Raw genomic sequence first — 26,454 nt, forward strand, 5'->3', positions numbered from 1 at the left:
ATGTATTCCCCTGAACTGCCATATACAACTACGTATTTTTAATCAAGCAATTGGTTTTTTTCAAAGTCAGTTGCTTCACTTGGCACAAAATTGAATTTGAAAATTCTTTATCTGTACAATCCTGAAAACCCAGATGTGCTATTGAAACTACCTCAAACACAGTCTCTGCATTTCTGAATCTAGTTTTAGGCACCAAAATACAAGTGCTTTAGTCATTACATAAGCAACTTCAACAAGAGATGCTTAATTAAAATCTAAATTCTCAGTTCAAAGCAATTCTTCATTTTGTGATCTTGAGTGACAGTGATCTCAAAAACCTTCTAAAATTTAGCTCCAGTGGTCTGTTTACACAGATTTCTAAAGAAATACATATGTGGAAATTAAAGACCATGCCAGTATTGATGTAACAGCATAATTCATTGGTCTTTTAAATTTATGTATCTAATGAAAACCAGAGAATTAAATCACGAAAGCATTGGACACCTCATCTCACAATGTGAGATATATTTCTTCTTCTATTTAACCTGGTCTTTAACTGGGACAAAGCTGACTCAGTCAAGGCTTGACCTGAAGCACAGATCAAGGGAAAAGATTTCAGAAATTACAGGCATTCTGCATTGTTTCTATAACAATCTATAAGTAGATTACCACTGCAACATCAAAAGCTTGTTAGAAACAAAAATTGGAATTCAGTTGTTTCAATAAGAATTTAGCCATCTAATGCAATTACAGCACTGATAACACTTAGAAGCAATCCAAGTGGTCTTTAAACTTTCCTCATCTAAATATTACACGTCAGGTACTCCTCACTTTGAACATCAGCTTTTTCCTTTTATTAGTATAAAAATCCAAAGTCTAAAGTCACTAGGAAAGATTTGCTTCATGTACCTACTTCCAGTTTGAATGGTCAAAGTCTCTGTTCATAAACTTTGATGTCTGCTTATGCTGCCCACATTTTATCCTGGCAGTAGGGGAGGCTAAGTACAGCAAAATATCCAAGTAAATGTGTATGTAAATGGAATAAGAGAACTGGACTTTGAAAACTACTGAGCAAATGAATCAGTAGCTTCAGTTTTTGGATCACCTATGCATCTTATCAGATGGAACAGAAGTGATCAATGCCAAATATTTCTGATGTGTCAGAGGTCAGAAGAATTAATCTTTTCAGGACAAATTCTGATTCCAAATAAGCCAATGTAAATACACTCTATAACATATTAAAAAGTTCTAGTCAAATCAGTTGAATTATCTGTCAGTTGTTATGCTTTGAGTCAGCAGGTCAAGATAGATATCAGATGCTTTCTTTCCCTGCAAGGCAGAGAGTACCAGTTCATACTTGTATGTATTTAACACCCACAGTTATCTCAACATTCTGTTTTGTCTGGTTTTAAAACCATAGACACACAGGCACACACACACACCACTCAACTTTGCATGAAGAGAGGAGAATGCAAGATTGTCAAGTGGTAACACAGAAACAGCAAATTCACTCAGATCTTTCAATTTTATGCAGCAGCCACATCCTGCAACAAAGTAGTGTGCAGCTGTTCTTGGGCACCGCAGGGCGAGTGCAAATATACACGCAGCCTCCTTAACTGTTGAAACAGTTCAATGACACATCTATGCCTTTCACACAGCAAAAATTACTTGTAATATCCTGCCACCAAATTTTACTATGTCAGGGCAACTATTTAGGCTGAAGGATTAGAGTTTATCTTGTGTTTATCATTCAACAGCCTGTTACATTTGAGTAGATTTCACAAGACCAATTAAAAAAAAGGCTTCTTATATGGTACCTAGAAGTGATTAAACTCCAGCTTTGCGTGGTAATGACCTTTAGCTCCACTCTTTCACAGCTCAGACTGGTTGCACAACCTCAGGAAGAACAATTTTTAAGCAGCATTCAGGGATATCCTATAGTTGTATGTTCATTGGCAGGTATCTAAATTACATCTCTGAATACTGCATTCAGTAATGGAGCTTGAACAAGGCTGGAAGACGCACTCTTTAATTTCTTCTGCTCCCTTTTGTCCCTTTCTTCATTATTCAAGAGTCAAGTGATTGCACAAGGGGTAAATGACTATGTGTGAAAGATATGTTAATCTGAACAGTGATACTTTAAATCAGCACAGAATGTGGATCTAAACAAAGAAGGGAAACTATTGCACTTTCTGTCACCTGTAAAAAATAGCAAAGGAATGATCATATTCGCACCATCCTGAAAACCCCATGCATGCAGATGCTTCTGTCAAAAAGTAATAGTTTGAATAAATATTGAGCCATAACCTGCTCAGACTTCAAAAAATGACTAGCCTGAAATATTAATGGAACACGTGCTAACCTACAGACAATTCATCATTTGCATTTGTCACCCATTTTCTTAATAAAGTCTTGAGAGGAAAAATTATTATTTTCATTACCTGAATTTTTTTTCCCAAGCTTATAAAAAAACCCCTGGTGCTCGTTGGTCTGCCTTCAGCTCCTCATTTTCAGGACTGGGACATAGGTGATGTTTGCACAGCTGATCTAGGTTATTTTATGTCATTGGCTGTGTGCTTTGGTCACTGAGATCACAAACTACAGCATCACTCATTTGCAAACAACAAGGAACACAGATGATGTACAGAGACGAGCCTGCACCACAGAACATAGCCCATCGTCTTCCAGGACTTGTGAATGTGTTTTTTCACACCTGCTTTCAAAACAAGCTGAAAAAGGTTACCCACTATTAGCAGTTCAGCAGGACGTCTGACCAAGAGCCCCCCTGCCAGACTCAAGGACAACCTCATTGTGAACCGAAGTGGCTCAGTTCACAGTTTTTAACTAGTGAAGTAATCAATAGTTTTAATTCATTAGGAAGAAACTGTAGAGGTGAAAGGTGATAAGACACCACAACTTGGATTAATTTGCTGGTCAAACAAGGTAAAATGCCATGGACTTTATGTACCAGAAAGGGTGGAGAAGGAAAAGCTGTTACAGCTTTACACGTACAGCTAGGTCAGGTAATTGTCTTTGTTTCCTTTTCAAGTGACTCTGCTATGCTTCCTTGCCTTCCTCCCCTGCCCCCACTGTTATAAAACACATCTAGGAGCCAAAACCACAGATGGTGTCAGTCACTCCAGCTTTTTTGAGATGATGATGCAATATCTACTTAGGCTGATCAGGGACCTACCCAACTACTAATTATTTAGTATCTGTTGCATACCATGTAAAAACCTTTAAACAACTGCTTTGTTTCCCACATGCAAGATGCCCTACAGACAGAAGCCAAGAGACTTTGGTGTCACCTCTTTGCACCAAGTTTAGAAAACCCTCTCATTCATTTTCTTTTATCCTCCTTAAACTGGCATTTTCTAAAACTTAAGAGGAGGTTGCAACCAGAAGGTCTGGGATGCTGTGTTGGCACAGGTACTTCCACTTTTAGTCATATCCACTGATACAACCAGATTCCCTTACACCAATTAAGAATAATTAAGGTCTTAGGTGAAAAGTGTTAGCATTAGTTTACTATTAAGATATCATACAGGAGTCAAATTCCAGCACCAGACAAACCAGATGTAGATCAACAAAAGCTTTATTATCTTGACCAGCCACAGAATCACAGAATATTCTGAGTTACAAGGGATCCATGAGGATCATTGAGTCCAACTCCTTACCCTGCACAGAACCATTCCCAAAAGTCACACCATGCGCGTGAGAGCATTGTCCTCTTTTAACTCTGTGAGGACTGGTGCTGTGACCACTTCCCTGGGGAGCCTGTTCCAGTGCCCAAACACCCTCTGGGTGAAGAATCTTTTTCTAATATCCAAACTAAACCTCTCCTGACACAGCTTCCATTCCGTTGGGTCCTGTCACCGGTCACCACAGAGAAAAGCTGCCTGCCCCTCCTCTCTCCCTCACAAGGAAGCTCTCCCCCTCAATCTCCTCATCTCCAGGCTGAACAAACCAAGTGCCCTCAGCAGCTCCTCATATGGCTTCCCCTCAAGGCCCTTTACCATCTTTGTTATCCTCTGGATGCTCTCTAATAACTAAGTGCTGAAAGGACTTTGCTATTTAGCCCTGTCTCTTGGATCATGTGCAGAAAATGTCTTCTAAAGATCATATCCACAGCCTTTGGAAGCAAAGCCAGGAAACTCCACCTGCTAGCCCAGCCTGCATACCTCACCTCACAACTGTCTTTCTCAAGCAGCATTAAGCACAGGCACTTTCTTATTCCCATTTTGGAGATAAAGGAAGGCAAAAAACACCAAACCAAAACCACAGTTGTTTAAATCAACACAAGAAATCTCTCACAGAACAGGCTTGGCCTACTTGGCAGTTGAGCAAGTGCACTAACTTTTGCACAGCATCAAAAGGGAGGGTGCACCATGGTGAGATCACCAGCCCCCGGTACATCCCTGCAAGCCCTGACCCCAAAGGAGAGGCTGTTTCACAGACCTCTGGAGCTGCAAGGGAAACCTGTGCCTCAATGGCTGGACATGCTCAGGACATGACTCTACACAAAGCATCTGGTGAAAAATATTGGAATATGTTTGCTTGCTCGAAGTGCAATCTAAGAGGCACCTTTTCTCAGTGAAGCAAGACTTATTCAGAGCCCTGTGCACACTCGGAGTAAAGAGAGCCCTATGAAAAATCCAGGGCTGCAGCTTTCACAGGGCTGGGGTTAGTTTTCACAATGAGCTGCTCTCTTCTAACGCTGTTGTGCAAGACTTGTATGTTTAACATTTCTAACCAGCCAAAATTGCTCTTTATATTTGATCAGGAATAATTTTTTTTTTTACCTTTGAACCTGTTGCAAGGCAGGTTCAAAGGTTACCTGGGTGCAGTGTCGCCTGTTTATTAAAGCCACACTCTGATGATTCGGGGCTTAGTCCTGCCACGGGAGCTGGGGAAGCACCACTGGAGCTGGGGAAGCACCAACCCTAGAACACCCCTTGGGAGTTGTAAAGCAGCAAAGGAAGCAAGTTGTACCAGCCCCTCCACCCTCCTCCAGCACTGAAGGAAGGTAAGCAAATCCCTCCTAGTCAGAGCCCATGTTTCCCAAGTACTGGGCTTCCTGCTCCTGCAGAGAAGGACTGCAAGTGGGATAATAACCTCAATTTGCTGCAATACCTGGATCCATTGCACCCTTCTTATCACCCTGTGTGCTGTTAAAGGCAACAGCTGCATAACTGGCTGCATGTTATTAAAGGAGCAAGTCTGGGCTCAGGGGTGGCATACAGGGAAATCACAGCTTGAATGAGAGCAGCCACCTGAACTCCCTGTTGCTATAGACTGGCTGGAAGTAGAAACCTGTCTACAGTCCAGGCTGAAGCCATTTTCTTATCAGTTTGTTAGTTATGCCTATTTAAAGATACAGTGCACAAAGTAGCAGTGCCAGGTTCCCATTCAGACTAGTGTTTAAACCAGGTTCCAAAAATATAAGAATATTTGTTTCCACAGCATCACAAGCAGTAAAAGATTGCAATATGCTAGATCATTTATCTGCACAAACTTACTGGCAACATTTAATACAATAGAATCTAGCTTAATCCCTAACTAAGAACACAGAAGCTGGCTATAACGCCTTATAATGCCTGGTATGGCACCCCAGACTGTTGCCATTGCCTCAGTACAACTGCTTCTTCTAGCTATTATGGAGATGGAGCATTCTCCAAGCTCTTGCTTGTGTACAGAGAGGATGCTGGATCAACCTGAAATCAAGCTGCAAGCAAGAGAATTGGCAAAAAGCATGCTGCTCTTCCAAGTCCTAAGCCCATCTCCTATCCATACCTCCTTTCCTGTGGAACCCACTTGTGCTCTGAGAAGATCATTTATGTTCCAGTGCAGTTATTCTGCTTTTCAAATTTGGACAGAGCCCTTAAAAAGCAGATCAGAATAATAAAGTATTATTTAATAAAGTTCGTAGCATTAAGAAAACAAACTGGAATTCAAAATTCATTCAAATAAAGTGAGTTCATACCTCCCACAGACTCACAAAATTTAAATCCAAGTTTTGAAGGGACAACAGAGAAAAGGGTACAGGAGCCAATGTTTTCCCTTTATTTATTTAATTCCTCTGCTATTGCTATATGTAGAAAGGTTCTTTTGGCACAACAAAGCTCATGTTGTGCCATGACCTTAAGGTTTGTTACAAAACCTCACCTGATTCATCCTCTATGCAAAACCTTTTTGACAGTGACAACAGAAACAAAACAACCTGAACTCCTCATATACATAAGCTACCTACTGCTCATTTTAAGTCACTAATGGGTATGAGGGATGCAGTTGTCAATTTTATATACATGCAAAAAGAGAAGCAAAGGCTGAGATTCAGAACTCTGCTTTGATTTTGACAGAAAATTACTAGCAAAAAAAGATCTGTGCCTTTCCAAAATCTGGAATTTATTCAGATCAGTTATGAAAAATTAAAAGCCTCAATATTTACATGTCACTTGTTATTTGTATCAGGGGAAGAGTGTCAGCTGTGTTCTAATTTATGAGCATTGAACAGAAATGATCATTAAGGAGAAGCTTTCCCATGTGCATCCTTTAATCCATTTTTGTTGGAGCTGTGACATCCACTTGAGCCCAGGCAATAAAGTGCAGCCTTACCAGCTCGTGGAGTTCTGCATCACATTCTAGGCTCCTGGCAGGGCAGGTAGGATGTGGGCATGTTCTCCCACCCTGCAGCAAAGCCAATGCACCTGAGATACACAGCACTGCTACCCAAAGACAGGGCAAACTCACTGCTTTTTCTCTTGCTCCTGGAAAAATAACAGCCTGAGGCCAGATATCTGAAAGGGGAAAATGCTAAGAAAGGGGAAAAACACAGAGCAGGTGGTAATGGAAGTGGCTGAGCTGGGAGCCTGGCCTTGTCTCCTTTCTGTAAGCACAAATACCCCCTGACAGGCACTATTCAAGCTGAAGCTTATAGCTTCTCTGAAATGCCACAGGAATAGATCTGGGAAGACAAAGCCAATGGCAGAGGAGCTTCATGAAGAAAAAGCTATTTCTTTTTCATACATAACTTACAGGAAAATCAGTGAATCAAGCCTCAGTTTCCCTAAAAGATACCTTTGTGGCTAAATAATGCCACAACTACATGTAAATTAGCTTTACCTGAGTAGTATAAAGTTTACAGCAGCAATAAAAACATAATTGCAATTAGTAGGGGCTACGTGTTTTAGTAAGCCAAGGTCCAGTACAAGTTGTATTTTGGATGCAAGTACATGCTTAATGTTAATTCCGTCTCAGCTTTATGGTTTCTCTAGCTAAGCAGATTATTCTGAAATGATGCAGCATAGGAAAACTGTCAGATGGGGAAACTCCTAAGTGGAGAAAACTATTCTAAAATCGGAGGTTAAGGCAATAAAGATGAGAGATAGGTGAAATTACTGTCTTCCTATACCTCCAAAACTACTGCAAAATTCCAGTTATATTAGACAAGCATTGAAAAGAAAAAGGGAAACTGCAACAGCTATAAAATTTTACACAAAGAAATGAAACTATGAAATCATAAAAAAAAAATTCCTGTCATAGCAGGAAACAAAACTGCAGCTTGACACATGATTCACTGTTACCTTGTACAAATAATTGCACCTATGTATATCTATAACAGAACTGAAAGAATTAGGTAGCTTTTGGAAAAAAAAATAGGAAAAACCCAACAGCAGCAATAAGAAATCTAACACGAAAACCAAATAAAAGAAAATCATCATCAGAAATCCAGCCCGCCAGCAAGTCCATTGCTACAGTATATGAGAAATGCTGCAGTCAAAACATTTTGTTAGTATTGCAGGCTACAAAGCTCTGCTCACCTTAACGTATATGCAGCTACAGAGAGAAAATTGCTGTTGTTGAGAATACAGCTTTATACATAGAGAAGATAATAGCAGATGAGAAAGAAAAAACTATAAATATAATTTCAAAATGTTTTGGCTTACAATTCACTTAGATCTACTACAAGCTGTTCTCATTAACAAACAAAAAAGCTCAATGACTTCCTCTTGTGTGGGTGAGTTGTTGGGGTTCTTCTTTGTTTTGTTTTGTTTTTTTTAATCACTCCAGTTCCCCCATGCAAGGTCCTCCCCTTTAAAGCTCCCCTCCCAACGTGCTTTTCTGCTTGCTGATTTATTTAAACTGGGGACAGGAAACTGGCTGTCGTTTTTAACATGAGTGTTACCTAAGTGGTGTTGGTTTTGTACTGTGCTACTAAGGCTCCCTTTTACTTAAGAAGGAGTTGATTTCCTACCCTATATTCAAAATGGTAGGTGCCTTGACTCACTAGTTCTCATCTCTATATGTGCTCTGCCATAATTTCTGTGTAAGTAATGAAGTTTTACTGTATTTGTTTTATTGCTCATGAGTTTGCTTGTTGTTACTCACTTGGGCTTTACTAAATCCAAGGTGCAAGTGCAGTGATTAGATGCAGGGTTCGAGATAATGAGTTTTTCAGGAGCCTCCTAAGAAATCTCTGGTAGTGTGCTATCAGTTAATTGTGGACCTTGGGCTGAGTTAAGTTCAGATATGTGTTTGTTCTTTGTTCTTCATAATAGAAGTGCTGTGCTAATATGAAATAATGGACATTATTATCTAGAAACTTTAAGTGCTACCTTTTCTCTGTGTGGCTAAGGTGCCTAGTTATAATATTCTACTTTTCTTAGGAGTTCTATGTGAATCTTAAAATCAAGCTTTAGTCCTTGTTCTTAATACTATGGCCTATCACTAGAGAAAACTTCCTTTTAATGTAGGACTCATGCATGAATGTTTTGCTAGAAGTGAACCTGTATTAGCCAATAGCATAAACAGTAAGAGAACCTGCTATACTGACCATATTTTAAATTCTTCAAAACTTCAAAGGGCCAGTTGAGCATGTTTCTGAGTGTGTAATTTCAAGGAGAAAATCTGATAGAAAGACTATATGAAAGTTTGGCTATTCAATTTGTCTGAGAAAATAACTTTTAGTACTAAGTAGTGTTATGATGTTGTAGCTCTACTGATGGAGAGGCAGTAATGTCCAACACAGTAAAAAAATGTCCTTTCTATTTAAATATACTGAAAGCTTGAATTCAATAGGTTTCTTCAGCAAGGCTCAGAAACCACAGCATCTACTTCCTGAGAATAAGTTACTGAGCCTCGTCCTTTCCCACCCTCTAGCAGAGTGTTTCTCAGCTATGATCAAAGGGTGCTTGAACTGTTTGGCTCTGACTCTCTGAAGAGGTACTCCAAAAGCAAAGCCTCACTGAAGCATATCCTGGGTTTCTTGCAGGTTACTGAGCATTTTGCTTCATTTTTTGCGTGGCTCTGCTCAGAACTCACTGCTGAGCTTTTATGCTTTAATTTCTCTCTGGACACTCAAAGCTAGATGTTCCTAAGCTCTGTGGAACACTTCAGCTGCATCAAGGAGGAATATGTAATACAAAGGTTCCAAGGAGTAAGAACTGGCAAAGTGGCTCACACCTGCAGGATGACACCAGGCAAGAGCTGCACTCTGTAAGCAAATGGAAAGAGTGAGCTACTGGCGGTTAAGTAACTAATTAGTGTAGGTGGCTGTACTCCACTTTTCCTGCTTGTAAACAGTGTTAACTTACTAATGCTGAGAAAAAAGATGTCACCATCACATCAAAAGCTTAGGAAACCTTGATACAAAGTACATAACTCCAGAAGACATTCTCCCAGACAGTGCAGACTGTTCCAAAATTGTGCAAGTATCAGAGGTTGCTTTATTGTCCATAATGAACTCTTGCAATGGAGATGACACAAAGATCAGCCACTTTCCAGTGGAGAGAATCTCCTCACATGGAGAGCATAGAGACTAAATTTAATTCCTTCCAGGTAACGAAGGAATAGCTGTAAAGGGGGCAATACAGTAGAAATGAGAATGTGTACTCCTGAACTCAAGGCTGTAAATGGTATCACTGTAATCTCTTCTGATAAAAATGAAGCCTTTGAGTCTGGAGCTTAGTGCATCTTATCCCTGACCGTTGATCAGGGCAGACAACCTAAGTGCACTTTCAACTGTCCAGCACCTTATTGCACAAGAGACTTAACAGGTGTTTTGAGACACCCTGTGCATTTTGTATCCTTGGGAGTTGAGCCCTCAGAACTCAGGGGTTTCAGACACTCCACCTCTGACCCCTCTGATGTTTAAAAAGGCAACTGGTACTGAGACTTACCCTGCAGTAGAAGCTGGTTTCTGTCTGAAATGCTCTGTTTTTGTCTTGTTCTGCACTGAGTTTTCACTAAGTTGATAAAGATCTGGTATTATGTATGCATGGGGTGCTTGGATTTGTGTGTTAAACTCTGGTTGTAGCTGTTCCATAGTACAGATCTAGGGTGCAGCTGTTCTCTTACCATGGACAGGAAGGTCTATCGAGTACAGATTCCTGTCCTCTCTCTGGCTTTTCTGCTTTGAGGGCAGAAGGATTAAGTGGCATTTGGATGATACCAGAGGTGATAAATTAGCAGCTACTTGGATTGACAAATTAAAAGCTCTAGGCATACGAAACAACTGTCCTAATTCTATAAATTGAGACAAATTTGCTGATAATCCCTTGCCACAGCCTGAATAACACACCCTATGTGCTTTGATAGAAGAGACTAAAGCCCATTTGTGGAAACAGTGTTTGAAAATAAAAGAAAACACTGTCAATATTCTATTAATAAAGAAAGGAAGTTGAAAATAGTTTTTCAGATATGAAAAGCATCTTGTTTTGTATTACCTAGATCTGTGTTTTTGTGCATCTGTGCTTTTTTTTACACAACACGAACTTCTCTTTAAAGGGTGTATATGCAAAGTCCTGCATACGTAGTCTCAGTCAGGGCGGTAAGAGGGGTAATGAAGACATTTACTAAAAACACCCACCAAACCCTAGAAGCTAATAAACATAGAATACTTCCCAGACTTTAGAGAAACTTGTCAACAGGTCTTTCTTTAAATTAAAAGTTCATTCGAATATAACTGAATATCATCCTTGACTAGCTATAGGGATACTGGGTGGGCTACAATAGGATTAGATTACTGCCTGACCTTTCTTTCTTTCTTTCTTCCTATGCAAGAGACTTTTGGAATCAATTCAGAACCTGAAGGCAAAAGTTTTGCTGCATTTAAGGATCATTTCTTGATTAGGTGTTCACTCTGGACTTTGAGTTCTTTGCTCCAAGCAAAAAAAAAAATCATATCCTTCAGGGAGTGATGTTCAGTCCTCCTAGATATCTTGGTACAAACTACTTTGCATGTGAGTCAGTGAGAACAGGAAAATACTCTGATGGAAAAATTTTCAGTGACTTATCTACTGCTGCATGGAGCATTTGAGGTTACTGGGTTCTCTGATCCTTATCACAAAAAGGTCAGACAAGTGTCTTCGGTAAATTTTCTGTCAAATAAGTCCATGTAAGTGGCTATTTGTGACAATTGCTCTGATCTGTCTGACCTAGTCAAACAGTGTTAATGGTAAGCCATATAAATAAGTTAAAGAAGAGGACTTGGTGCCATAAATAAGATAGTTTTGTTTCTTACCCCTTGCATGATACTCTAAAAACAACCAATCATTCATGGTTTCTGAGAAATCATCTTAAAAGTACTATTAAAATAATCAGATGAGAGCACACTTCAGGCAATAAAACTGGTGCAGCTGTACAGGCCAGTGGCCTCTCTGGTTATGGTTACCTGCATACAGCTCTAGTCTCTCACTGCTGATTGAAAAATTTCATGACCAGGGAAGAGTCATGTGAAATGCACTGAGTGAAAACTCCTTCTGGCCACCTGGGCATGGAAAAAGACTGGAAAAGTGCCCAAACTGATTACTAATAATCAATATTAAGAGGAGTTCTAACATGAGTATTCTGGCGTCGCTCTAAAAAGATGTCAAAATAGATGTGTCAGTCTAGAAATCTTCCAACATACAAATGGTACAAATGTGATTTGCTCTGTCACTTGGATTTAGTCGTGGGCTGTGAGCTAAAGGAATAAAGTTTGTATATCCAACCTTCCATGATGGAAAATGGAGATGCCTTTACCTAGCTGCCTCAGTGCTCATGCTATAAAAAAGTGTCTGGCTCATGTTAACAAAAGAGGAAGTATAAACCACAAACCAGATGCAGTTTAATCACTGCAGAAAGCTGCTTGCTAGCTGCTCCATTAATGGGCCAGATATATATAGTGTCAAGAGCAACTGATTACCAAATTAATTTTATTAATAAACTTCAGTCTTCCAAACCGAGCAGTGCTAAACCTGAACTGCTAAGTAGCTTTGCCCTGAATGTAAACTTGATCAGCAGACCTGGATTTAGCTTCTGCTTTGTTTTTGGTTTTTTGTCTTTTTTTTTATCCAGACTCAATTGATAAAGGCCCAAAGGAATGGTAGGGGATGGATGATATACTGTGCTACAAACAGGTTTGTGCTCCCATAGGTTTAATATGCCCAGTGATTGGAATTGCCCATCACTAGAGTCCCAAGGACAGTTCCTGTCTTTCTGGCTATAGCACAGTCTTTTTGGACTCTCAGTACATGAAGCTAAGGTCAGGAGTTTGAAGGGCATGTGGCAACTAAGGTTTAGAGTAGAAAAGAGGGCTAGGGAGTTGGTATGTCTCAGATATGTAGGTGATTTGCATCTGGCAGCTTGGACTTGCTGAAAAGCCTCTGAGGTACCATTTCTTATCCTGATGCTGGTCAGGTAAAGCATGCCTTTTATCACTGGGGAACACACCAGCATTGCTGATTAGCACTGCCACTGGAAAGTACAAAACTGCAAAACAGATTCTGGTAATCTAACTGATCAGTCTGGGCTCAGAGACCCAAATTCTGACTTCAGGTCTGATTGAACTTACTAATAGTTTGTAAAATACCTTCAACTTCATTGGAATTATAGTTAAAGGGTAACTGGAACTCATTGTGACAGGACTCCTGGTGTTCTTCTTGTACAGGGGTTTAGTTGATATAGCTAACATATTATCTACAGATAGGGTTCCTTTGATTCTTTTGGGATTCCTTTGAAAGAGTGTTGTTATTCATCTTGCAAAGTGTGAGGTGCTGTGTCCTGCATAGATATTTAGACATTAGCAAATACAAGTTGCTGAGATCTGAGTTGATTCCGACTAAAAGCAGTCCTTTCTCTTGGCAATTCAATCTTAAAACACATCAGAACATTTTGGAGATAAAAGTACTTGTTTCTAAGGAAGAAAGCTCAGCTCTCTGTGTCTTATAAGAAAGTCTGTATTCTCAGATTTTGCTTCTCTGCCCTTGACAGAAGATAAGTCGGGGAATGCAAACAGCAGAATTGTTTCTGTATTTCCCAGCTAGACTTCCATTGCACACATTGACTTCCAGGTCACCACTTCCTAGTGGAAAGCAACTTCCACAGTTTTGATTTGTGCTGGCTTTTTTGGTTGACCACACTGTCACCCTCTGAAATATTAGTCTAGCATGACCAGTAAAAGTAGCTGACAATGAATATACTGTTTGTCCTGCAGATGTATATGTAGGTGTATCAAACATGTAATTTATCAATACACTTTCTATTTCAGCAAAACCATTTCCTATTGAACACTTACAACATTGAGGAATTTTCTTACTTCCACAATTCGCATCATTGAACCATAGGCCATTTTTGGTTATACTTGGGGAGATAGATTTGGGAAATTATATACTGGTTTTCTCCAGGCAGATTTTTTTTCGTAAGGATGGAAAGAATCTGTTCCTTGTCTGACTTCATCAGGCTTCAGCTTTTTGTGGAGGTGGATGCAGCATAGATTAAGATTTATGGGGACAGGTGACTTAAGATCTCTTAAGAGGCTTAAAACATTGCATAAGTGTGCTTCACTATTGTACCAGGACTCTCCAGGGGCAAACTGGTGAAATGATTTGCAGTATTGTTTAACAAGCTACTTAAGTAACCATGGCTCATCGGTAATTAAAGCTTCTACTTCAAATCTACTAAACCTCCTGTTTGTTTCAGGTTCAACTCTGGCTCCACTGATCCAGCACAATGATCTGGATACTTCAAGTATTGTTCTCACCACTCCCAACACCAGCATTGATCAGTCTCATTGCATTTGGAGCTGTCCTCTTCCTGTGGGTGATAAGCAGGCCAAAACCTCTCTTACCTCCTGTTGACTTGAACAAGCAGTCAATAGGAATTGAGGTAATGCTTCCTCTGCTAGTGGGCATAGTCTGTTTTGGAGTTTAATTTGAATACTGATCCATTCTGACCTTGGGTGTCAGTGGAAACTCTCCTGACCAATGTGCACAGCCTTCTCTCCAAGGTGTAAAACTCAAGAGCGTGGTGGGGAGAAGGGAAGCCTTAAGATGATGAGAAACAGCAGCTCCTTCCAACTAGGGTTAGGTGGGATTTTTTGCCAGATAGCTTTGGCTGTCACTGACTTTTCTTGCATCAACTTTGAAACTGGTGCTAGACTTCATGTAATAAGGCAAGTGGTAGCACTCAGTCAAGGCCTCTCAATAACCTGTAATTGAATGCTAATCTAGGCCATCTAGAAAATTCCTCTGCATGTGATTGAGTAGATCAAAATCAGGAAGGGAAAAATACTTCCCTAACAATGCAATGCTATTGAAATGCTTTAAAGGGGATTGATGAGAGAATGGCTGAGGAACAAATGACATTTTATCTGTTCTGCACTGTTTCATAACCATCCTCTGTTCCTAGGGAGGAGCCAGAAGAGGTGCACTACTGACAGATAATAACCTGCTTTCTTATTACTTTGAAGATGCTAAAACCCTGTATGAAGTTTTCCAGAGAGGAGTGAATATTTCTGGTAAGCTTTCCATCTGGTAGTTAGTAATTGCCTATCACAAGTTGACAAAATTTTTCCAAGATCCTTTTCCTTGTGTTTTGGCTATAGTAATAATACAGGCCAGCAAAAGCTCCTCTAGCCATCTGTGGGGTGGAGAGACAAGTGACCATATTTCTCCCTGTCCCAATTTAGCATTAGTCTTATTTGGCAGACTGGGCAGGAACAAACATCAGAAGCTGAAGGTGGTAGAGTTCAGTCAAGAGTCAGCAGATACGAAGCATCAGAGGAACTGGGAGAGGGGAAACACCTCTCCTTTGTCTTATGATGTGAGTTTTCCTGTGAAATTACTGCCTGTTTACAACAGATACGAATTTGTACATGTCACTTCACAAGTCCTATACATGGAAATATGTGATGGTTTGCAAGCTATTTTAACCACACATGGGTTGTGCAATGGAAAAAATATTACCAGATATTAGAAGTATTGCTTCTAAGGATAAAGCTAAGAGTCTTATAATCTTGGTTTGGGCAAAGTGCTTAACTGTGGACCTGCTGGAACTGGTCTGTTCTTCATGCAGTTACCTGAATGTCTGACAGAAAACATTTCCCACTTCAAGTGTTTCTATTGTAGTGTTATGCAACTTCAGTACTGAAATTGCCTTTCTGAACTCTTTGATTAGGAAATGGTGACTGCCTAGGCTACAGGAAACCCAAGCAGCCTTATCAGTGGCTGACATATAAACAGGTGAGTACTGTAAATGACAGATGAATTAATTTGGGATACTGCCTTCTAACACTAAAGTGGGGGAATAACTGTCTTGCAGGTTTCTGACAGAACTAAATACCTGGGATCAGGGCTTCTGCAAAAAGGATGCCAGCCATCATCAAACCAGTATATTGGCATTTTTGCTCAGAATAGGCCAGAGGTAAGCAACAAATTGTGTATTCTTTCCTACACTATTCTGACACCTTGGGGTGAGAGGAGAGTCTGTATTTAAATAGCTTCAGGCCACATGAGGAACAATCATAACTTTTTCCTTCCCAATTCCCTTTTTACTAACTGAGCGCATACCATTCCAAGCATGTAATACAATGACTCTCACAACTCTTACTGTCATGGACGTGCTCCTTCCACAGCCCTCCACTGCCTTGTGCATGGGCTAGTCAAGCTCTATGAAGTCTGTAGGCAATCCTGTTTTGAGGGCTCCTAGTTTTCCTTAGTTGTGCTGTTTTCTCTTTTCAGTGGATCATTTCAGAGTATGCCTGCTACACCTACTCAATGGTTGCTGTTCCACTCTATGACACTCTGGGACCAGAGGCCATTGTATACATTGTTAACAAAGGTAAATATTGACTTCCACTCTTTCATAAGGATTTTTCTAGGAAACTTTGTTTTGGGAGGGCTAAGTTCAAGGAAATTTGCAAAAATCAGAGTAGCTTTACCCTTACTGCTCTTATAGACACTTAATTTTTTCGTGAAACTGCTTTGCAAGGAACATGGTTCAATGCCTAGAAGAATCACTGGGCTTCCTACATCTCCTAGTGTCTTGATTGCAAGACGACTGAAGGATCTGTTAGATCCTGTGGACCATTCACAATCAGAGTGCTCAACTATTTAATATTTGAGATTTTGCAATCTTGAACTCCCACACTGCCAATCAGGCAATGCAGACAGACTTTGCATGTAAATTAAGACTAGATGAGTGTGTCTGATTTAAAGTTGTAGGGTGAAAAGAGTGGAGGAGGGAAGGGTAAAGATATGCCTAAATCTGTTTAATCTATCTGGTTATTGCATGTTCTACAGAAGAACATCTAGCAGGCCATCATGGAAGAAACTGGCAAAGAAGTTAAATAAATCTTCAGACTTTCTTTCCCCAGTCTTAGGAGAGATATGAGGGAAATAAATATTCACTACTGTTGCACTGATCTGGGATCCATCCCATAAACAGAATTTGCCAAGCAAAATCACTTCAACAGTTATGGTGGCGAACCTTGGAAACAGGTCTTGTCTTAGGATTACAGAGCTGTGATTTACCAGTCTAACTTCGAACTGGCAGGCTCAGGCAAATCCAGTTCCTCTGCTGACTTAAAGGAAAAGGCTTTTCTAACTGCATTTACAGAGAAGCTGAAGTATTAACTCAAGAATTTTAGCTACCTCTTTCAATTGGGCCTTAGTTTCTTTATATTTAAGGAAGATGGCTAAACCTAAACAATATCAAGACAGTACCAAAAGTTTCAATGCCCATCTTGACTGTGAGCAAAGATATTTCTCTTCAGCTCCTCAGCATTTGCCATCATTTTATATTGCCAGAATATCAGGTTTGCCCAATCAGTTGAGGATGGTAGGAGGAACCTGAGCACTGTAAGACAGCTACTGAATCCATATGAACAAATGCAAATGGCACCAAACCAATATTATGTTCTAAAAGTATGTGCTGCTGAGCTGTCACTGGCCTCATGTCTTCTAAATAGATTTCTGGTAATTTCTTTTCTGTAGCTGATATAAGTGTGGTGATCTGTGACACACCTGCAAAGGCAGAGATCTTGCTTAAGAACTGTGAGGACAAAAAGACCCCATGTCTGAAGATTATTGTTCTCATGGATCTCTTTGATAAAGAGCTCAAGGACAGAGGAGATAAAGTGGGAATTGAAATTCTGTCACTGCAGGAGGTTGAGGTAGGTGGCTAAAGGCTTCTGGAATACCTTGCCAGCTAAACATCTTGATCTGTCGCAGCAATGACACTTTAGGTTAATTACTCAGTTGTCATGCCTGTACCTGACATCTTGATGAGCAGTCATTTTGAAACTTGGTATCTTCAGCTAAAGGGAGTTGCAGAGTTCAAACTGTTGACAAGTTGTGCCCATGTGTTGTGAACAGCCACGACTTGCTTAGCTTAATTCACGATACTGTTGTAACAGGATTTATCAGGCTTCTAAGCTGGCAGTTGAGTCTAATTGGAACTGTAAGTACAAATTACTGGCTGCTTAGATATCCCAATACTAGGCTTAAGCTTGCATACACGTAAATAGATGTAGGAAACCTCTCCACTCAGGACTTCCAAATTCCCTAAATAGTTCTGATCACTTTCCACACATTCAAATGTGTCCTCTCCACACCTGCAGGAGACAGTTTTTCAGAGTTATGTGTATTGGATTCAGGAAGAGGTTTCTGTTTGAATGAGACAGAGTATCAAGAGGTAAAGTAGTAAAACAGGTGTTGCATTTGAAATGCAGTTACCTATTCATCTATTGTGCACATCTGTTAAGCTGTGTTTTTTCTCTAACACAGGAGCTGGGAAAAAACAACACCAAAGAACCAGTTGTAAGTATCTCTATGAAACAGCTATAGACTTGTAAAACTAGTCTCTGGAAAGACATCCTGCTATGCTGCTAGTAGAGGAGGTTGGCAGATTTTTTTGTGAACCAGAATTCCTGATTCATCACATTTAGGAACTATATGTAATTTACAGATAACCATCCTCACACTGACTTTATGTGGCTTTTTCTCTCTAGCCTCCTAAGCCTGAAGATCTTTCTGTTGTGTGTTTTACAAGCGGAACCACAGGTAAGTGGTGGTTTACAGATTGAAAGATCCTCCCCATGCAACTTCCTTGCACAAAAATAAAGAGATCCTAAGAATATGGAAGTAAAGCAGTAAATTAGAGTAACGTCAGACCACTCTTGAGTTTTACTTGGGATACTGTCACTACAAGTCAAATGCACTACGATAAAGCTTCCTAGAACTGGGGGCAAGTAAAGCCAAATTCATGTTTTCTTACCCTATGAAAAATGCCTTGATGTTCAAGAGATTGGTTGTTCAACTGTATATTTTGATCCACAGCGGCTAAAACAAAAATCTTCTTTCAGCATTCTCTATGCTACTCCCAATTTGTCTGCTGTTTCAGTAGCCATCTCCTTTATGTAATATCCATAGCTGAAAGCACTCAAGATGAGGCATATTTGTGATCTCTTATAACAATAACTGCTGGGACTGAGCTTAGTACTGAGATAGTTCAGACTGAGCCACACAAGACATGGGAAACTGCCAACAGAAGCAGTCAGAGCCACAGCTTACCTTGCTTGATCTCTCCAAAGGTAACCCTAAAGGAGCCATGCTGACACATCAGAATGTTGTTTCAAATGCTGCTGCCTTCCTTAGATGCATAGAGGTAAGCTGCTCTCCAGGATACATCCCTCAGTCATGAAACCAGCTTTAATGTGGGTGTTTTCTGTAATCCATTCGCTCCCAAAACCTGATGCTTTCCTAAGTGCCCTTTTTTCAATGAGACAATATTACTGTAAGAACCTTGGTTTGAATTGAACAAGAACTTCTACATAGAGGTTATTCTAGAATGACTCAGTCCTAAATACAAGAGTACTAAACCATCTATTTCAAGCCTTGCCAAAACATAAAACTAATTTAGAGTGACAGCTGAAAATCTTGAGGTGATGGATGAGTCTGAGCCTGAGTTGCTTCAGTCATTGGAAGTGTCTGTCTCAAAGTACTCAAATTGATCCAAATTTTATTTCCTTTCTACTTAAAAGTAGGCATAAAAAATGCTAACCTACTTCTACTTCCTTTCCCTCTAGAACACAGTTGAGTGTACAAGTTCAGATGTTGCCATTTCCTACCTTCCTTTGGCTCACATGTTTGAGAGAGTTGTACAGGTATGTACAGATATATATATCTGAGCTCTTATAAATCCAATTATAGTAAAAGACATGTCAGCAATCTGTATGTCCTCAATACCTATTCACACAGCAAGTTTCTATATTTTATAATAACTGGGCATTGGAAATCATGCTGCTTTTCACAGACTAATAATTATGGCTAGTGAAGCTAGGAATTCTTGACTAAGATTAATCTGGTCAATTTTTAGGCCGTGGTATACAGCTGTGGAGCAAAAGTAGGCTTCTTCCAAGGAGATATCAAGCTGCTAACAGATGACATGAAAACCTTGAAGCCAACACTATTTCCAGTTGTACCAAGACTGCTCAATAGAGTATATGACAAGGTATGTCAGCAATTTTAGCTAAGTTTTCTTTGTGTTCATTTATCCAAATAAGTATAGAAATGCAAAATAATACTGATTATGTCATAATATCACCACTAGTTAATTACCCCTTAGCAGGAAGAATTTTTTAGAATCCTTTCTGGGGAGATGGAAAGAGTTCTGGGAGTATAAGATCAGCATTTCCAGTCACTATTGGGCTAAGTTTGTTGCTGTTAAGAGACAAAAACTTTGTTTACTTTGTAATGCAAATGAATCAAGTGCAAAGCTAACAGGATCTCTGTTCCTCAAAGCTATGGCTGTAGTGCTTCAGCAGTAACAAGAAATTAGTATTGCCTTTTGGGTCACCTCCTAGACACTGCAGTGGTGAAGACAGACCCTAGAACATCGAACTAAGATTTGGTGCCTCTTAACCAGGCCAAGAATGAGATGTACAGATGTCAGTTAAACCCAAGAGTCACTGGTTCTTCTCCTTGCAGATCCAGAGTGGTGCAAACACCCCAGTAAAGCGTTTCCTGTTAAATTTTGCTGTGTTTATGAAGATGGCTGAAATAAAACAGGGCATCATTAGAAACGACAGCATTTGGGACAAGCTAGTCTTCAAAAAAGTTCAGGTAAGTTATTCCAAGTGTAAGGGAGCTAAGCAATGTAATATTGGAGGATCTGATGGCTTCTTTCTCACTTGTAGGAAACCATGGGTGGAAGAGTGCGTATCATGGTGACAGGTGCAGCCCCTATATCTCCCTCTGTCCTGACATTTCTTAGAGCAGCATTAGGCTGTCAGGTAAGCTGAGTTTTCTTTTAAAGTAAGCCCTGTTTGACTATGCATGAATGAGTGACCAGTGATATAGCTGGGGTCCAGCTCAGCTTGTTCCTGGGGAAAATGCTGTCAGTCTTGGGCATTTACAGACTGCTTCATCTGAGTTAACTGTAAAAGGGAAAATAAATTCTGCAAGGCCCTCTTCAAACTACACTGCCAAAAAACTATGCTGTAGACTCTGAGAAGAGGAATAGAGCAGCAGAAATATGAACATGCAGCACTCCAAGTCAGGCAGCTGCCTCTGAGTTTTGTGGCTTATTCTGACAGTCAATGAGTTCCCAGTGTAGCACATTTGAGAACAGAAAATGAGGTGACCAAAGCAAAGTTCAGATAGGTGAACTTTAACATCTTTAACATTTAACATACACCAATAAGATCAAGATATCTTAAAAGCAAAGGTTGTTTTGGCTTCCTTCCTAAGAAGACTTGAGCATGGGCACAGTTGAAACGGAGGCCTTTCACACCAAGGGCTTGATGTTCAAGGAATACTCATCCTTTCTTGCACAGATCTTTGAAGCTTATGGCCAGACTGAATGCTCAGCTGGATCCACTTTCTCAATGCCTGGAGACTGGACAACAGGTATGGGAGCTGAGACTTGTAAAGTCTCCCAGAGCTGCCCACATAAAGGGTGCTCAAGCCTAGGTGCTCTAATGCTTTTAGTTTAATGAAAATTAAATCATGAGTACTCAAAGTGATTCTTGGTAGCAACAGTCACTTGTCTGCTTAATAGGTACAAAAATTCTTGGCTCGACCAAATGAAGAACCCTGGTGTAAAGTGTCATAGGTCAGTTTAGACTTTGTCCCAGAATACAGGAAAGGAATAGAGAGAGCTGAGCAAACTAGATAGGGACTTCCCAAATGGCCTTAAGAAACTAGCTTTGTCTCCTAAATGGCACGTTTTACACAAAAATATTAGACATGATACTTGACTATTTCCTTGAAGGACCTTGAAGATTTAGTTTTATCTTAGAAGTACTGGATATTCTAAATTCAGACCCAAGTCACCATCTTTGTGAATAAAGTAACTGCAGAGCATAATGAGGATGAAATGCAAATGAATACCAGGATCTATGAGAGGGGGTCCTGAGGAGGCACGAGTGGTTCATGGCTAGTGTGGTTGATTACACCAACAATGTTCTAAGCATCGAGACTTACCTGCTATTTGTCCTACACTAACTGTCTGAAAATGGCATTGCAACAACTTGCTTGAACATTTTATGCCAGACTCCTATAAACAATACTGGTTCTTGGTAAAGCAATGAAGAAACCCAGTATCTACTATCACTGCAGTATTTATTTATTTTTTTTTTTTTCTCTTAGGCCATGTTGGAGCCCCTCTGGCTTGTAATATCATAAAACTAGATGATGTGGAAGAAATGAGCTACTTTGCTTCTAACAATGAAGGCGAGGTAGGTATCATCTACTGTGCATGTCAGGAAATGCTGAAACATAAGACTTGGTGACTAACAGTGTTCTCTACTTGCTATAGGTCTGCATTAAAGGACCAAATGTGTTCAAGGGTTATCTGAAAGACCCTGAGAAGACAGCAGAAGCAATTGATAAAGATGGCTGGCTCCACACTGGAGACATAGGGAAATGGCTGCCAGTGAGTAGTTGCTTAACACAAACTGTCTCTTGCATGTGAATTCCTGTTACTTCACAGTAATCTCTAAAGATGGAATTCTAGGATAAAACTTTCTGCACAGTAGATTCACCAGGTAACTCCAGGCAAAGCTCCAAAGACCAATTAGGTTAAAAGATATCAAATGACACCTGCTAGGCCCATAGTTAAGAATATTCTTCACTGTAGAAGTGATATAACAAGGCATCTTGGTTTCTGTCAGAGGAGAATAAAGAAGCTGTCTAATCATGTCCTGAGCTAACTGGAAAAATTGGACAAATCCTTCTCTCTGTAGAAAGCAAACCACTGTATGTGGTTTCTAGACTAGTTCCAGATGTGCCTTTCATACAACAAAACAAAGCCTGTTTATCTTCTCTTATATAAGCAAGACAGTGACTTGAAACTAATGACCTCCACTTTTAACTTTTAGAATGGAACACTGAAGATCATTGATAGAAAGAAGAATATATTTAAACTTGCACAAGGAGAATACATTGCTCCAGAGAAGATAGAAAATGTCTATATTAGAAGTGCTGCTGTAGCCCAGGTCTTTGTACATGGGGAAAGTCTGAGGGTAAGTGATATTAGGAGTGAGTATCCTGCAAGATTTCCTCCCACAAGTTCTGGATGATCAGGGCACAAATGTATGCATGTACAAGAGCCCTTGAACAAAATCTGTTCCTAAGAGAGCCGTGTTTATAGGAAGATGTTCTCAGACCTATAGACTTCCCAAGTGACAACTGGTACTGTTGCAAGCTGGATCTAATTACAAAGGCTAATTACAAACTTGTGTGGGATTAGTATGTCAGGTCAGCTCTGTGCAGTTTAGATTCATAGAACAGTCCCCACTGCAATAGGCAGGGATATCTTCAACTAGATTAGGTTGTTCAGAACCCCATTCAGCCTAACCTTGAATTTTCTAGGGATGGGGTATTTCCCACTACTCTAGGCAACCTCTGCCATTGTTTCACCACCCTCACCCTTTCAAAAAATTTCTTGTATTTAATATAAATTTACTATCTTACAGTTTAAAACCATTACTTCTTGCCTTATTGCCACAAGCCTTACTAAAAATTTGTCCCCATCTTTCTTGCAAGCTCCCTTTTAGTTTTGAAAGGACACAAAAGTCTTCCTGGAGCCTTCTCTTCAAGCTGAACAACCCCAATTCTCCCAGCCTTTCTGAGAAGCAGAAATGCTTCTCCATTTCTTTGCCATGGAGGTGTTACCTATACCAGCAGAGGCCAGTCTTCAGTCTGTAAATTAGCCAAAAGTAATTGCTGGACCATTCAGCACACATAACAAACTGCATCATTACTTCAATTACTGCTGTCACAACTCTCAGTGACTTGGAAATTTTCATAAGCTACCTTTGAAACTCTGCAAATGCATGGAGATATACATGTGACTTGTCATACAAATACTGCCCACAAGCAACTCACAAAGACATTTAGTATGCCTTATCTTGGTCTCAGCCTGACTATTTCCACTTGTTTTCAGTCTTTTCTAATAGGTGTAGTAGTTCCTGATGCTGAAATGCTTCCAGAATTTGCAGCAAAACTGGGAGTGAAAGGTTCCTTTGAAGAACTCTGCAAAAACCCTGTAAGTGGCTTTGTGTTTAGTGGGTTAGAGACAGAATTTAATTCTAAGTCCAATCCTACATTGCTCTGACTTTGTTCTATCCACCTCTTTTCAGTAATTTGAACTGGTTTAATGCTGGGTGAGTCATGCAAGCAGCCTTACAGCAAAAACTGGAACTCAGTATAGGTGTCTCATTTCAAGGGCTATTGCTGCTTCTTTTCCAGTGAGAAGATAGACATGACTTTGTAGTGGCCTTAATATGAGAAATCTTGAATGTTGAAATATGTATTCTTGCCATCCTCAGTTCTCCCTGACTGGGCAAATAGTTTTGGTTTTGAGTTGCCATTACAGAATGACAGCTTTACCCACTCTGCTTCTGCTGTGTTTCTTCTAGGCAGTGAAGAAAGCTATTTTAGATGACTTGATCAGGCTGGGGAGAGAGGCTGGCCTTAAATCCTTTGAACAAGTGAGTACTTTCAAATCCTGCTTGTCACTAGCACCTGTATTGCTAACACAGTGGCTGGGAAGTCTCATTCCTGCTAATGCCTGTGCCAGGAGGGGCCCTGAGGCAGCTGCCCCAGATACCTGATTGAAGCAGTCAGTGAAACATTGGCTGCCTACACCAAGGGGCTGTGAAGGGCAACAGTAGCAATTGCCAAGAGATGGAAGGGAGGTTCACAACAGGCTGTAGGGGCTGTAATGGAATTCTACCATCTTGCTGTGTCAGCCAAAAAAACAGTTTAGTTACTGGATCTCCTGGGACTGAATTCTTGCCCAAGGAAGCTGGGAAGAACTGTTGTCTTCTAATTATGCGTCATGCACTAAATTGTTTTCTTTCAATAGGTTAAAGACCTGTACATCCACTCAGAGTTGTTCTCTGTAGAAAATGGACTCTTGACACCAACACTGAAGGCAAAGCGAGGAGACCTTGTTAAATTCTTCCAGAAGGAGATTGAGGCCCTCTATTCAGCTGCTCAGGAATAAATGGCCGGTTTAATTGAAACCGCATGGAGTAGTTAAATCTGTGACACTACATGGCCTGTGGTGAAGACAGGCTTGAGTGGAGGGGAACAGGAACTTAAATTTATTTGTTTCTAGTACCTAAGAAAAATGACTTGTGGATGAAGATGGCTGTAGTATAACTGACAACTAGCAGTGTTAACATCCTGTGGGCCTGAGCATCAACTGTCTACAAAAAGCCAGAACTTTCATCTTTCTTCGACTGTGACTGAAATACAAAAACATGCAAGAACCTCAGCCTTAAAGAGACAGCTGTATGCACTTCTTACTGTCAAAAGCACACCTTTTTTTCCTGCTGAAACAATGAACTCCACTGTGACCTGTTGTGGATTGATTTGCAATCAGACTGAACTCAGTATGAATTCACGCTACATCTGTTTAGCAAACACAGAAGTGACTTTCCTGTTCCTAGTCCTGGACCACACGGTGTAAGTTGTTTATAATGAAAATCAGTAATCTGGCATCAACTGGTTTGCAAAATACATTTGTCTACAGCCAACACAGTTTATTCTTTAGGAGGCACTGGATCAGTTTTTGCACATTTTCAAATGAAATGGCAGTGTTGAAGCCTTTACACTTATGAAGTTGAGCCTACTAAGTGTAAAACTTTAGCTGTCAACCCTAGCAATATAGGATGCAATAAATTGAGACTGTACAATCAAACTAAAGCCTGTGTGAATTACTTGTGGCTCTGCTGCAGCCACATTGTTGCATGTTGCATGTTGCCTGGCTCTGTATTGCTGCATCTAGAACACAACTGCTGCAGAACAGGAACTTGTTCCCTATGCTGTCACTGGTCAGCCAAAGCTCCAGCCATGAGGCAGTAATACAGTGTGGTACAGATTTGCTCCTGTAGTCTAGTTGCTCCTCTACCCAACTTTATTTTCCTTGTCTTCAGCTTATACTGAACTGAAACAATGAATTTACCACATGAAATAAGATGTGAGATTTTCCTGTGTTAAGCTGCTGCTTTAGAAAATAATTTAAGCAAGATGAAAACTTTCTTATGCCTTCCATCAGTCTGTGCTGTCTCTGCTGAGAGCTCCTCCCTCTCCCTGCAGTAGTTGGCTCTAGCAGTTCAAAAGGCATTGCTAATAAGGATGCAACATGGGGAAGGTGTATCTGTAGCTTTCCTAGGCCAGTTCTCTTTGTCTGCAGACAAGAATTGTCTTCCCTGTCTTCTTCAGACAGTTAGTGGCTTTTCCTCACCCTCTTTAATGCTCTTGGTCAGCTATCTCAAAATGAAAGCAAGACTTATCAAAAGATTCCCCCCTTGCTGTTAGGCAGCTCTAGCTTTGACTAGTAAAAACAACTGACCCAGTTCTCTTTCTAGTCTGGGCCCAAAGACCTTGACATCTTCAGGTAACCATTGTGTCACTTACTGTGCTTGTCAGAAATGTGAGGCTATAAAGGCTTGTATGTATCTGAAACTGCACGTTTCAATAAGCAAAAATGTTGCTTATCTTTCCTATGCTTTCCCCAAAACAATGTGACATGAAAGTCAGTAGTGGCTTAATCTTTTTCCCCAGGTGAGAATGGGAAAAACAAAACAAAACAAAACAAAAAAACCCCAACCAACCAACCAACCAATAAAACAGGGAAGAATAAATGTATCCCAGAACTGGTTTTGGACACAAAAAAGAGCAAGTTAGCTGGGGAGAGCAAATC

At 40.2% G+C, this 26,454-nt stretch overlaps 1 protein-coding gene across 2 annotated transcripts; it reads left to right on the forward strand.

The window, feature by feature from the left end:
* Window positions 1-4,848: 4,848 nt before the first annotated feature.
* ACSL5 (acyl-CoA synthetase long chain family member 5) lies at window positions 4,849-25,454 on the forward strand. Of its 2 annotated transcripts, none has more exons than XM_083866696.1 (21): window positions 4,849-5,005; window positions 13,939-14,124; window positions 14,647-14,755; window positions 15,415-15,479; window positions 15,559-15,660; window positions 15,978-16,077; window positions 17,232-17,410; window positions 18,024-18,056; window positions 18,248-18,299; window positions 18,830-18,903; window positions 19,325-19,402; window positions 19,615-19,749; window positions 20,226-20,360; window positions 20,435-20,530; window positions 21,074-21,146; window positions 21,888-21,976; window positions 22,057-22,173; window positions 22,619-22,762; window positions 23,686-23,787; window positions 24,161-24,232; window positions 24,610-25,454. In XM_083866696.1, exons 2-21 carry the CDS (start codon window positions 13,969-13,971, stop codon window positions 24,748-24,750), a joined length of 2,052 nt encoding a protein of 683 aa, XP_083722822.1. In that variant the 5' UTR covers window positions 4,849-5,005; window positions 13,939-13,968; the 3' UTR covers window positions 24,751-25,454. The 2 variants fall into 2 exon arrangements, with proteins under 2 accessions (XP_083722822.1, XP_083722823.1); XM_083866697.1 differs by lacking the exon at window positions 4,849-5,005 and adding an exon at window positions 8,143-8,248.
* Window positions 25,455-26,454: the final 1,000 nt, after the last annotated feature.

Source organism: Zosterops lateralis (assembly GCF_965231275.1).
Source record: "Zosterops lateralis genome assembly, chromosome: 8".
Taxonomy (NCBI): domain Eukaryota; kingdom Metazoa; phylum Chordata; class Aves; order Passeriformes; family Zosteropidae; genus Zosterops; species Zosterops lateralis.

Excerpts from the sequence above, each read along its gene's own strand:
- ACSL5 (XM_083866696.1), top strand. The coding sequence starts at position 13,969 with ATGATCTGGATACTTCAAGTATTGTTCTCACCACTCCCAACACCAGCA. Across the intron at positions 22,174-22,618 it reads ACATAGGGAAATGGCTGCCA|AATGGAACACTGAAGATCAT; the intron begins GTGAGTAGTTGC and ends TTTAACTTTTAG. Across the intron at positions 23,788-24,160 it reads AAGAACTCTGCAAAAACCCT|GCAGTGAAGAAAGCTATTTT; the intron begins GTAAGTGGCTTT and ends TGTTTCTTCTAG.